Raw genomic sequence first — 12,388 nt, forward strand, 5'->3', positions numbered from 1 at the left:
TCACATGCTTGCTGCTCCATGTGGCTTCCTCAGGGCTCCTTCTTGTTCTCCATCCCGCTTCCTTCTCTCCTTCTCTCTCCTGATCCCTTCTCTTCTCTCCTTTTTCTCTGCTCAGCTCCACTCTCTTTCTAGGTAGGGCAGGGAACCTGGAACTTCCCCTATTCCTAGGGACCACCCTGTTACAAAAGTAGCCACTGAGGAGGACCCTTTGAAGGTGGGCTTGGTAGAGGGTGATGAGGTAGAAGTTCCAGCTCTCTTTTAAGTTAACAGCTGTAGGTGTGTATCCTTGTCCAGGCAACACCCACTGTGTCACAATCCAAATTCTTAACTGAAAGACATAAAAAATTGCTTGTAGATTTAGGCACTATTATACCCAAGTCGGTCTTAAATGAACCAGTGTTTGGTTCAAACAGATAAGTCATTTAGAGAGGGTAGGCCAAGCATTACTCCAGAAAAGACAGGGTGGGTACTACGGGGCAGGGGGGAGGGGGCACCCATTTACTGTTATTTACCCTACAGACCAAAGGGTTTTTTCGTCAGATTAGTTTTTCTCAGCACCTAAGCCCATGGGTTTATTCTGTTTCACTGGGCTGTATAAATTCAAAAAATCCTTCAGGTGTGAGTTTTGGTTCTCCCAAAGCAAATAAAGGGGAAGCAGTAGTTTGGTTAAAAAAACAAAACAAAACAAACAAAAAAACCCACTAACATTAATTGAGCACCTATTAAATGCCAATGTATATGTTCTCTCCTTTAGCCTTCTAAGAATTGTTACCTCTACTGTAAAAAGGGGAGAAAATTCAAAGCTAAAACAGATTAGACAATTTCCACAAGGTTATTTGATTAGGAAGTTGTAAGGACAGTGGTGAAGCCTAGAATCCTGTCATTAGAATGTAGGCATTAGCTAATTGCATTCCTTATTTCTGCCAGGGAAATGGGACTTTATTATTTCATGTCTTGTTGGTGGACAGATTTTGAAATGTTTAACAAATGCTTCAGCCCAGTGCACAAAGATGGCCATTTCAGAATAAACCTTTAAGAAACCTCATGGGCCCTCTCGGGTGGCACAATAGGTTAAGACATAGCACTGCGAGCTAGTGCAGCCACTTCAGTGAGAGTTCAATTCCCAACCCCAGAGGTGACCCACATGGAGTGGCAGACATCTCCTGACGTGCCTGCTGCTCCCCTCAGCAGTGTACTTGTCGATCTGCCTACTCTGCTCCCCACTCTGTCTCTGGTGAATCCTCTCACTGACCCTGCACCTCTGGCCTGTACCCCAGTTTTGTATGCATAAATAAATAAATCTTAAAAAGAAAAAAAGAGAAACCTCATGAAGGATATGTTACAGGTGGCCACCAAAGAATGAGGACAAAATACTGCTGGTTATAGCTCCATGAAGTAGAACAGAAACTCTCTAGGAAGCTCACAATAGTTCCCACGATGAGAATCTGACATCTGAATTTGGGGCAAGGGACAGTATTAATAACTGAGGTCATGGTCGACGAGCAAATGCTTCTCACTAATTCTTTCTCCTTGGTGGCTACACATATGTATATGTTTGAAACCGACTGTTTTCTGAGTTCATGCTGATATTGGAGTCTAAACATGAACTCTTGGGCTCCCTTCTCAATTGAATTATTCAGTTCCCCTGGGTCATTTAAATGTAGCTGCTAAATATTCACATAAATTGCCAAGTAATGAAAGTGTCACTACAGAATGCCTCAAAGCTCTTCTCATAGAAGAGATTTCTGCTGTTAGATTCTTTCTAAAACACACAATAATCTCTAATTCTAAGAGTCTGAAGTTGCACATTTCTGGGAAGTATAAGGAAATTACTCCAGCTTATACCAGATGCCTGGGGGTATGCAGAAAGGATGGAGCAGGAGGGTAGAGAGGCAGGAAGAAGGGAGTCAAGACTCAGAGCAGATGTTCACCCTTCCACTTTCTGGGGACAGTGCCGACAGCTGCAAACGGCTATAGCTCCAGCTTTGTGCCAGTATTTATCATGCGTGAGCTCAAGGCAAGAACTCTGTTAGCTTTTCCCACAGTCAAACCTCCCAATGCCTGTGCCCAAGCAATCACATCACCAGGGACCTGGGGTGTGAGAGGAGGATAGACCAACAGACACTTACTAATAAGCTCTTCAAGTTCAAGGAGCGTTCCTTCTTGAGGATGACCAGTGCAGCCAGGCCACAGAAAGTATAGCCACCGTGGGCTTCCATCCCTGGCACCCCGCCAATTCCACCTTCCCAATTCTGACACCTAAGAGGACATTGAGAAAAACAGGTTGAGTAGTCTGTGCCAACTAAGAAGCAGTTGGATGTGTAGATGTGCGTGGTGCAAGACCACTCGGGTGGCTGAGAACCAGCGCCCTCACACTGAGGCATACACCATCGCCATCACGGAGGAAAGAGGCCAGCCCACACACTTTAGGCGATGCCTTGCACTTAAATACAAACAACCCCAACCTAAGAAACTTAGGTCTACTTATCTTGCATAGTACTTCAAATTATTACTTTTTAGGATAAAGTTATAAAACTGTACACACAGAGACAGACATGGAGCAGAGAGACACATGAAGGACCTGCTTGGTTCTCTACTTTGCACCAGGGACTTGGGACAATGCTCCAGGGACTTGACAGAGGAGACACATAGTGCTCAGACACGAGGACAGTGGAAGAGACGTGGTGAGAGGCCTGTGGGAAACTGACAGTGGTGGCCATTATCTTGATTTGTACTTTGATTTTGATCCTGTGGAACAAGACTTGCCTGGTCCCTTCTGCCCCTTTCCTACAGTTCCCTGCCTGAAAGTGCCTTAGGGGCACCTTTGTGGCAAACTTTTGGACCTTAGTGGCCCTGCTTTGGGCCAAATACCCTGTTTGGTTGAGTATTTGCCCATGAGGGGATGGGTAACGTCAGGTGTTTTATTAGGAAATGATTATTCTTTCTTCTTTTTCTATGCACATTAACCCTTTGAAAGTTCTTTCACACTAAAATAATAATAATAATAATAATAAAATCACACATACTGTATGGTTATCATATGGTTAAATTAAAATTGAAAAATAATAGCCAATTCTGGTTATCTCTGAGTACAGGTCTACTGCTAATATTGTCCCCTTTTCTCCATTATCAGGTTATAGCTGATAACATGTATGTATATATCTATATACATATATCTAACTTCTAAAAAACTATTTTTCAAATTCTATTTTCCTAAATATTCAAATTATTTGTTATCATAATTATTACTTACTAGGGATTAGGCTAAAATATTGAATATATTTTCTAGTCATAAAAATATGCATAATCTTTGAAGCAGCAAAATACAGTTATTTGGTCATTTCTAGGAATTAATTCTAAAGAAGAAATTAGAATATATCAAAGATAGACTATAAGAATATGCATAGTGTTCCTAATCATAACAGTAAATATTAAAAACAACCCAGAACTTCAACGGCTGGTTACATAAACTATGGTACCTCTGTATAACAAAATACTACTTAGTTATTTACTTAAAGTGATATTATTTGAAAATATTCTAAATATATTTCATGAAAAAAGCTATAACCTGATAACATACTATATGACTTCACTTCTAGAATTCTGGAAAGATAGACAGCAAAAGAGTAGTTATCTCTTGGTGGTGAATTACTGGTGGACACTGGAAACTAGAAGATAGTGGTGTAATGTTTAGAAATTCTGATGGAGTACAATTTATACAGTTTCCAATTTAGAAATCGCTAGCCAAATAAACTATTAAGTGTGAGACTAAAATAAATATATATGCAAAATCTTAAAAATGTATTTCTTAGGGAGTATGTGCTTCCTGAAAATGAGTAAGTACAGCAAGAGAAAGCAGGGCAGGGGCTTCGACAAAGGAGAGGAGTGAAGTGAATTTCATGTTGCAAAGAAGTTTCTGGCTGCCTGCTGTGCAGCAAGCTAAAAGCAATCTGTCCAGACTGAAGCAGAAAGGCAGAGGGTGCCAGGAGGGGTAACTGGAAATGCACACACACACACAAGAATTGATTCATTACCTCGATCATTGCTAGTAATATTGCTAGTAATAGCTCTGGCCGGAAATTTGGGAATGAATTCATGATACATACATTTTTTTAAAAGAGTAATGATTAATAACAGGAAACTAAAAGTTTACAAAAGAGTAAATATGGCCATAATATATTATCTGGTTTAGCTGTAAAGTAATAAATATTTTAATAAAAATGTGAAACTCAAAGTAGAACAATACAGCTAGATGTAATTTCTTCCTAACACATGTGTGTCTATATATTTTTTTTAATTAGAAAATGTCTAAAGTGTCAGGAAAGCACAGTTAAATAATATAAAGAACACATATTCTCTTTGATGGAATCACACAGACGCCATCTTCTCTCTTCTGTGTAAATATGGAGCCCTCCACTAATCTCATTTCCTTTGTTCTTTTCTCCCCAGAAATCACCACCATCCTGAATTTGGTGTTTCTCCTCCCCATGCATGTCTAAGTTACTACATTTGATACTCCCCATAAACAATACTGAATCATTTTGCATGTCTTCAAATTTTAAGTAAATGTGTTAATCTGTATATTTAACACCCTTCTTTTTCATTCATCATTTTTGAAATTTATCTATATAGATAAATGAGCTCTAGTTAATTCACATTAACTACTCTATTAATACTCTCATGTGACCATCCCACAACTTACATATCTGTTTCGTGCTTATGAATACTTGGTCTGTTTCCAATTCTGGGCTACGATAAACAAGTCCTATGTTTGTCTCTTACACACATGTGTAGGTCTCTGGAAGAGCAGAATTATTTAGCTCTCAGCCAGGGCATCTTTGAGATATCACCAAACTGCTTTCCAAACTGGTTCATTCATTCAGATGTTTCCCATCCCTCTACCCAAGTTTTTGTCCTTGACAATCTAAACTATAATGCAACATAAAAGAAAATCTGGAAAAAGTTTGTGTACTTTTGAAATGCACAATCTTACAACACTCCTGCATCCCTTGTGATTTTATATCCCCCTCCAGTTCTTTTTCATTTTTTTTATTTTTCAGACATCTCGACCACCTCTTAGACGTAAGCGGTCTGGACAAATAGCATTCGCCCACCTTGCTATCCATTCAGCAGTGCCCTCAAAGAGGTCTGGAGTGATGATGTTGGTCAGAGAAGCTACCGAGGTGGCACAGTATGCACTTCTGGAAGGACAGAAAGAGAGGGGAGAGGTGTTAAGCTTTAAGGAAGGGCCTCAGTAAGGTTCACTGAACTTCCTGGGCAACTGCTCTCTTTGCCTCATAAGCTCTAATCACCTCCTGTCCTCATTCTTGGCACTCGGTCAGTCCTTCTGGGCCTCCAGCTGAGAGGTTTGACATTCTATTTGGATAGAGTTGCTCACCGCATGGCTTCAGTGAAAGAACATGACATTCTATTCTCCCTACCTCCACATGGTCAAATCTACATCAGAGGAAATAACAGCCACATCAATTCATGTCAAAAGTGAATTTAGCACTTCTTTTGAAAACCGATAATGGCTCCCTAAATTCCATGCTGTCACTTAGGCATTTTAAAGTATTTATTCATTCAGATGTCAGTACTGTGTTAGATCTGGATTTCTGTCTGTTTATGACAAGGACATACTAAAGGTTAATTATATTTTTTCTATAAGCAGACTCACTCCAGAGCAGGCCACAGGGCTCATGACTGCTTAGACTAAACAAGAGGGGTAGGACTGGCTGTGCCGTCACATCCAGGGAGTTGTCACCGCATCAGATACATTCCTTAGGTCTCTAAGGCCTTCGGAAATGAAAAAGAGCTTTGATTTCAAGCACCCCTCTTGTGTAAACACACACATATACACGCACTGCTAAATGAAAAAGTGTCTTTTTTTTCCCCAATGTTTTCCTACTTGATTTGGAATATGCTTGCCATTCCATTCTGCCAGCCCTAATTCTTCTCAGGACACTTTATTTCAAACTCTCCTATTATGGAAAACATCCACAAACTGTCATTTTTGCTTTCTGTAGCTTTTCAAATATCTAGTATTTCAGCTTCATTTTATGTTAAAGACAAAAAGCGATTTCTAATGCAATTTATGGATCCTTTTTCTAAGAAATAGAAAAGAGAAGAAAAAGAAGGGTCTAGCTTAGAAAGACATTACTAAGCCAAGCTTACTGAGGTATTCCAAAGAAATCTCTGCAGAAGCTGCAAGCATGATTATCCTACCAGCAATGTTAGCAGCCTGCTCACACTGGCCAGAAGCCCAGGAGAGGCTGAGTTTCACCCACAGGCCTGGAAGCATACAAGCTTCATGTGCACCAGGCCCAGATGTGACCATCTATCATGCACTAACTTCAAGGTTCTGACCTAATTTCCTTCAAATGTGTCTGCTCTGGAATCCCTCCGAGGCAGGGAGAGGTCCACATAAAGGGAAGTTGGCTCTCTTAAATGCAAGAGCTGAGATGTCAAAACCCACTCATCCCAGATTTCACATTGGGACACAGAACAAGAAACAACTTTTCCGTTAGTTTCTTCCTCTCTCCATCCAACTAGTTGTCACATCACTCAAATGTGTCCCCCTAAAGTCCCCTTTACCCAGATCCATCTCCTGTGGGGTCCCCACTCCCTCCAGCCCTTAATCACACCTGAAAAAGGTATCTGATAGGACACCAGAGTGATCTTAGTCAGGTGTTTATTTCGGCTGAATAAACCCAGGAAGTTTTAAAAAGTTAAATTTCAGAGCCCTCCCTAATGGTACAATGGGTAGAAGCGCAGCACTATGAAGCTAGCCACAGCACCTCAGTGTGAGTTCGGTCCCCAGTCAGGGAGGTGACCCACATGGCACAGCAGACTTCTCCTGACCCGCCCACTGCTCCCCTCAGCAGTGTACTTCCTCAGTTAGCCTGTTCTGCTCCCCACTCTGTCTCTGGTGAATCCCCTTACTGTCCCGCACCTCTGGCCTGTATCCCATTTCTGTATGCAAAAATAAGTAAATCATTTTTTTTTTAAAAAAAAGCTAAATTTCAGAACTGAACTTACTTGATTGGGATTCTGCAGTTTCACTTTCTCAGGTAACTGAAACTGTGGTTTATAGACATATTTATTACGTCATATTTATTATTTAATATTTTGAGAGCCCACATCCACAAAAGTCATATAACAGCACATTGCTGTATTTGTCCTATTTTATTAGTACTTATTGTTGTTCATCTCTTATGGCCCTTAATTTATAAATTAAACTTTATCATAGGTACATATGTATAGGGAAAAAAAAAAGAGGACATCTAGGATTCATGGTTTCAAGCATTTGTTGGGGATCAAGGAATGTATCCCCCCACCCAGACAAGGGAGAGAGCGCTATATCCATAAAACAGGGATGAGGCCCTCCCTGATGGCATAATAGGTTAGGATGCTGCACTGCAAGCTGGCCACAGCCTCTTCAATGTGGGTTTGATCCTCCATCATGTGGTGATCCACATGGCACAGCAGACCTCTTCTGTCTCACCTGACGCTCCCCTCAGCAGTATACTTTGTTGATCTGCCTGGCCTGCTCCCCACTCTGTCTCTGGTGAAGCCTCTCACAGCCCCTGCATCTCTGGCCTGAACCCCAGTTTTATATGCACAAATAAATAAATCTTTAAAAAAAAAAAAACAGGAATGAAAATGAAGTGACTGTAAAGGTAAAAACATCTTTTCACTTTTTCCTGAAGAAAAATCAACACAATGCTACCTTACTGTTAAGGGGAAGGATGTCCTAAAGAAAACTGCAGAGTTTTGTGGACTCTACCCCCTACTCCAATGATTGGAAACTACAACTCCCAGCAGTACCAGGGAGAAAACTACAAGGACCCAAGGGTGTAACTAAGTAGGAATTCTGGGACTTTGGAGGATAAATAGGGAGCCATTTGCTATAGCTCTCTCTCACTTGGAAGATGGCTCTCGGGACCACATGACTCAGGGCTTTCTGTTAGCTCCAAGTCAGCCGAGTCCATAAGATATTCCAATTACTTTGTAACCCTCTTTCTTTCCCTGGGTTGTTTCCTTTTCCTTTCCCCTTTTGTAAGTAAATCCATTATTGACCCCTTTGTGTGTGTCTGCAGTATAACTGAATTTTAAGCACATGGGTAAGGCCCCACAGACAGGCAGCCCAGTTCACACTGGGGTGCCCTGTAACATTACCATACTAGTTTTATTGTCTTTGTTGGCCAGGTAATGGGATTTTGTGAATAATAAGAAATAGGTAACTGGTCTTCATCCCAGGTTTGTGGCACAGAGATTTCAAAACCCTTGGAGTTAACTGAGTGACAGGGATGATGGGAACATCTTGCTGTTCATAACGAGCTTCATTCAACCACAATAGAGTTTATGCTAATAAGGTGACTCCCAGAAGACATGTAATCAGAGGGTTGGAGCTTTTAGGTTACTCCCCAGTCTCTGGGGAAGAGAAGGAATGATGGTTAATGATTCGATCAAGCACACCTACATAATCCATTTTCATTAGAATCCTAAGTGAAGGGATTTGGAAAGCTTCTGGTGAACACATCTACAGGCTGGAAGTGTGGCACACCCCAACTCCAGTGGGTCAGGAGCTCCTGCATGCAGGACCCTGTAGACTTAGCCTTATGTGCTTCATCTGGCTATTCATTTGTAGCCTTTTAATTGTCTTTACAATATACTGAAAATAGTAAGTAAAGTGTCCTGTGAGTATTGTAGCAAATCACTGAACCTAAGTGGAAGCCGTGGGAACATCTGATTTACAGTCAAATTGGGGCAAAACTGTGGCTAAGCCAGGGAGTTGAGATTGGGTCTGGAGTGGGGGCAGTCTTGTGGGTCCAAGACCTTAGCCTGTGTGGCCTATGAGAGCTCTGGCAAGTTGGCATCAGAATTGTTCAATACGAAGACAAAAATGCACAGTGGTGTTAGAAGTGGTATGAGTTGAGACAGTCATTGCAACAGATACCTTGTCTAATTTTTTGGCTTGAACATATGGATTGCAGATAGAAAAAAGATACCTTTAGAGAGTCCTTGCAACCTGGAACCTTTTCTCTGCAGTGTGTTTTACGCTCTGTGACTCCATGTATTTTTTTTGTGCCCTATACTTTCAAACCATTTACTAAACCAGAATATTAAACAACTTGTTTAGAGGCAAACACATTTACAAGTAGGCAATAAGATAGCTTTTGTAGAGAAGACTCATAAAAATGTATTTCTCCAACGAAATAATAAGAAAGTAGTGTACAAACCCCACTGCCTTTGAGAAATGACTTATTCAGTGAATTCCCTACATACTTTGTAAGCAATCCCCGGCCAGGTGAATAAGCTACTTGATAGGTACATCCGACAATTCTTGAGTGAAAGAATTTTCAGCCAGGTGGTTCTAGTCTGTTACTGCAACCCTATGCCATGGTACTTTACTGGCTCCCAGGCTTCAACACCTCCCCAAGCAAGGCCATCCTGGTGCAAAACACCCCCATGATTTCATCAAGTTTGTCCCAAAAATATTTACTAAGTCCCTACTAGGTTTTCTTCTCTTTTCTTATCCCAGAGAAATGAAAGATTCTATTACACTATAGAGTTATTACTTGTTAGGGTATATCATTTTATAGCAAATGTATTTTTGATTTTTATAATAAAAGCTTTGATTTTGTTTCCATCCTACTTATAGTGGTTAAGACAGTCACATGATGAAGACGCCGGTACCACATCTGCAATGACAGGAACCGTGTCACTGCCATGCCATTCTGTATCACTCCATGAGACAGAGCAGCAGCTTCCCCACCATCTTCCTTGGTTTTGGCCCCTTTAGTGGCAGATAAGTTCTAGAATCTACTGATGCAGTAGCCCAATTTAAAAAACCCACTCACCTCACATCCACCTCACCTCCAACATGCATAAGAAAAGAACCATCAGGTTGCTTGAGTGAGTACAAGTACTGCAGAAGCTTCTCTCTGAGAAACAAATGGGAGAGAAGTAGGGGACAACAACGTCAGTGCAGTCAGTGGGTGGGATCTGTCCGGGGTTCTCTCACTGCTGGCTTTGGCTGTACCTGTTAATGACATCATACGCCTCCTCAGTGCCAATGATGCAGAGTGCATTGACAGCGGCATACGTAGGTGCCAGGTGTGGGTACTGGCCAGGGCCCCCTCCAAAGCCACCTTCTGGACTTTGACACAGCTCCAGGAACTGACAAACACTAGGTACATAGCCAAAGGGAGAAACAACATCAGAGAGCATTCATTTCTTTTTTTTTTTAAAGATTTTTAAAATTTATTTTTATTTATTTATGTTTTATATCATTCTTCATTTTGTGCATTTTTTCATCTCGGCTGTAATCCCTGTGACTTTCCACCACCAATTTACCCGTGTTTCAAAACATCAAATTCCACCAGAGATGCCCTCCTCCCTCACTACCAGTGCACCCCTCTCCAGAAACAAACCACCCCCTTCCCTGAAAAGGGAAAAAATCTCTCCTGCCACCTAGTGAATATGTATTGAATACAGTTAACCTTTGCTATGGGCCTGTCTACCCTGTTAATAGTTTTGAATGCCCTGCTATTGAGTTTTATATTTAAGCACTCAACTGGTTGTGAAATAAGGGACATAGGCCAGGCAGAAACAAACAGCCTTTCGTAAAAATGGGGCAAGTCTCATGCTGCTTGACCAAATCCTTCCATACTTTTCACTCAATGTGCCACCTCAGATCTCTGGTACTGGCCCTTCTTGCTACTGGAACACCTCCCTGTCTCTGAATTTTGCCTCCCAAAGTGGTGGGGCTCATCTGTCCTTCCTGCACTAACCAACAGGCCGACCTCGAATGTTTAGAGAGAAGTCTTCTTGTTCCCATTGGAACCGAGGCTACTGATTTTCATTCAGAGACCAACAAGAAACAAGGTGTTACTGGAGGCAGCCTCCATGGTGAGGAGAACAAAAGAGCCTTGGCTTCTGTCGGTCACCTCAACAGTGTGAGCTTAACCGATGGCTGATCCAGATCACACTCGAGCACATCCTGGTCTGTGGATTCTTGGAGGATTTTTCACTCTAATCCAAAGAGGCTCCAGTTTCCCTCACTGAGGGAAACTTTGAGGACTTGCCTTCGAGTGAGGCATCAGCTTGCCCAGAAGTTACATTCTTGCTTTAGGAGAAACCAAGAGAGCCCTAGAGCTCTTCAGAGAGCCTCTGAAGCTCGGGACACAGACACCACAACGTGCTGGTTATCAAGTAGTTTCTCCAAAACGCAGCTGGGGCCACAGGCTTCCTGTTAGGAAAAGCCTCCAGCAAGAAGGCATGCTGGAAAACTGCGTTTTCCTCAGTGCCTGGGTGACTTTCTTTCCCTGGGTTTTTCATCCCATTCGTTCTGTCTACTGCTGCCAGGGAGACCACATAGGTTAGAGCTGAACTCCACAAAGGCATGTTCACTATTGCTTCCCCACATCATACTGGATTACTTCTGATTTCAGACCTTCCATTATCTGAGTAGGACAACAACAGAAAATGCCACTGATTTGCTAATGGAATCCCCAAATCTTCACAGGTTAAAAACAATACATATTTACTTCTACTTGCCCCTAAAATTTTGCTACAAGGAAACATAAGAATTGGAACAGAAACTGATAAGCAGAGAAGAAAGACAGTTGTGTGGCACATTTTTAATAGCAATCAATTTTCATAAGAAAAGGAGTTTTTCCCTAACATATTTTCCACATTTTCCTATTTCCCAAAACAAATAGCTCATCTTCTCCTGTCCTAACAGTCTGGCTGCACTAGCTTAGGTGAGTTTTCTGCATCACAAAACAAAAAGGTTCTAGCTGATGTAAAACCTAATGTAGGCACAGAAAAGTCACCTAGTTATCTATTCCCAATATAGGATCATGCTGACTACAACACTCCTGACCCCACAGCCTAAAGTCTGGGATGAGCTTGGATCTGAATGTCCCAGACACCTTTAAATCACTCCTCCATGCCAACCTTCCTCAGCTGACCTACTGCATCTGACTGTGGAGCTGTGAAGGGGACAGGGGTTGGGTTTTTCTTGACCCTCAGACACATGCAGATGGCAGGACATTCTGATCCAGAGGCTTTCCAACTTGCACCTAAAGGAACTGGCAAACTGACCACGAAGTCACCAGCTGTCATCAGCACAATTTCTAGCAATTCAAAAACCAACAAATGAGAGTAAGTTACAAAGCTAGAAAGATTACAGTGCTGGCAGCAGTAATAGTCATCCTTGAGCAGAATGGCTTAGGAGTAGAAGCAGAGGCAAGATGGACGAGTTGACATCAGGCTGTCTCTAAAACTAAGTCTTTGCAATTTCATTCTGTTAAACAGCTTCAGCTTCACAATATGGAGATGAAAACTCCACCCCCCCCCCCCCCCCCCCAGCACACAGCAA

At 41.8% G+C, this 12,388-nt stretch overlaps 1 protein-coding gene across 1 annotated transcript in view; it reads right to left on the minus strand.

Annotated features, from left to right (window-relative positions):
- Nucleotides 1-12,388, minus strand: part of LOC101628464 (protein farnesyltransferase subunit beta) — a 52,770-nt gene that overhangs the window by 12,225 nt on the left and 28,157 nt on the right. The window contains exons 5-8 of the mRNA XM_004681779.2: nt 10,046-10,192; nt 9,864-9,947; nt 5,115-5,201; nt 2,130-2,259 (exon numbers count right to left, since the gene is read on the minus strand). Of these exons, the coding sequence (XP_004681836.1) occupies nt 2,130-2,259; nt 5,115-5,201; nt 9,864-9,947; nt 10,046-10,192 (448 nt within the window). The remainder of the gene's footprint in view (nt 1-2,129; nt 2,260-5,114; nt 5,202-9,863; nt 9,948-10,045; nt 10,193-12,388) is intronic.

Source organism: Condylura cristata, unplaced genomic scaffold (assembly GCF_000260355.1).
Source record: "Condylura cristata isolate star-nosed mole 26May11 unplaced genomic scaffold, ConCri1.0 scaffold00013, whole genome shotgun sequence".
Classification (NCBI taxonomy): Eukaryota; Metazoa; Chordata; class Mammalia; order Eulipotyphla; family Talpidae; genus Condylura; species Condylura cristata.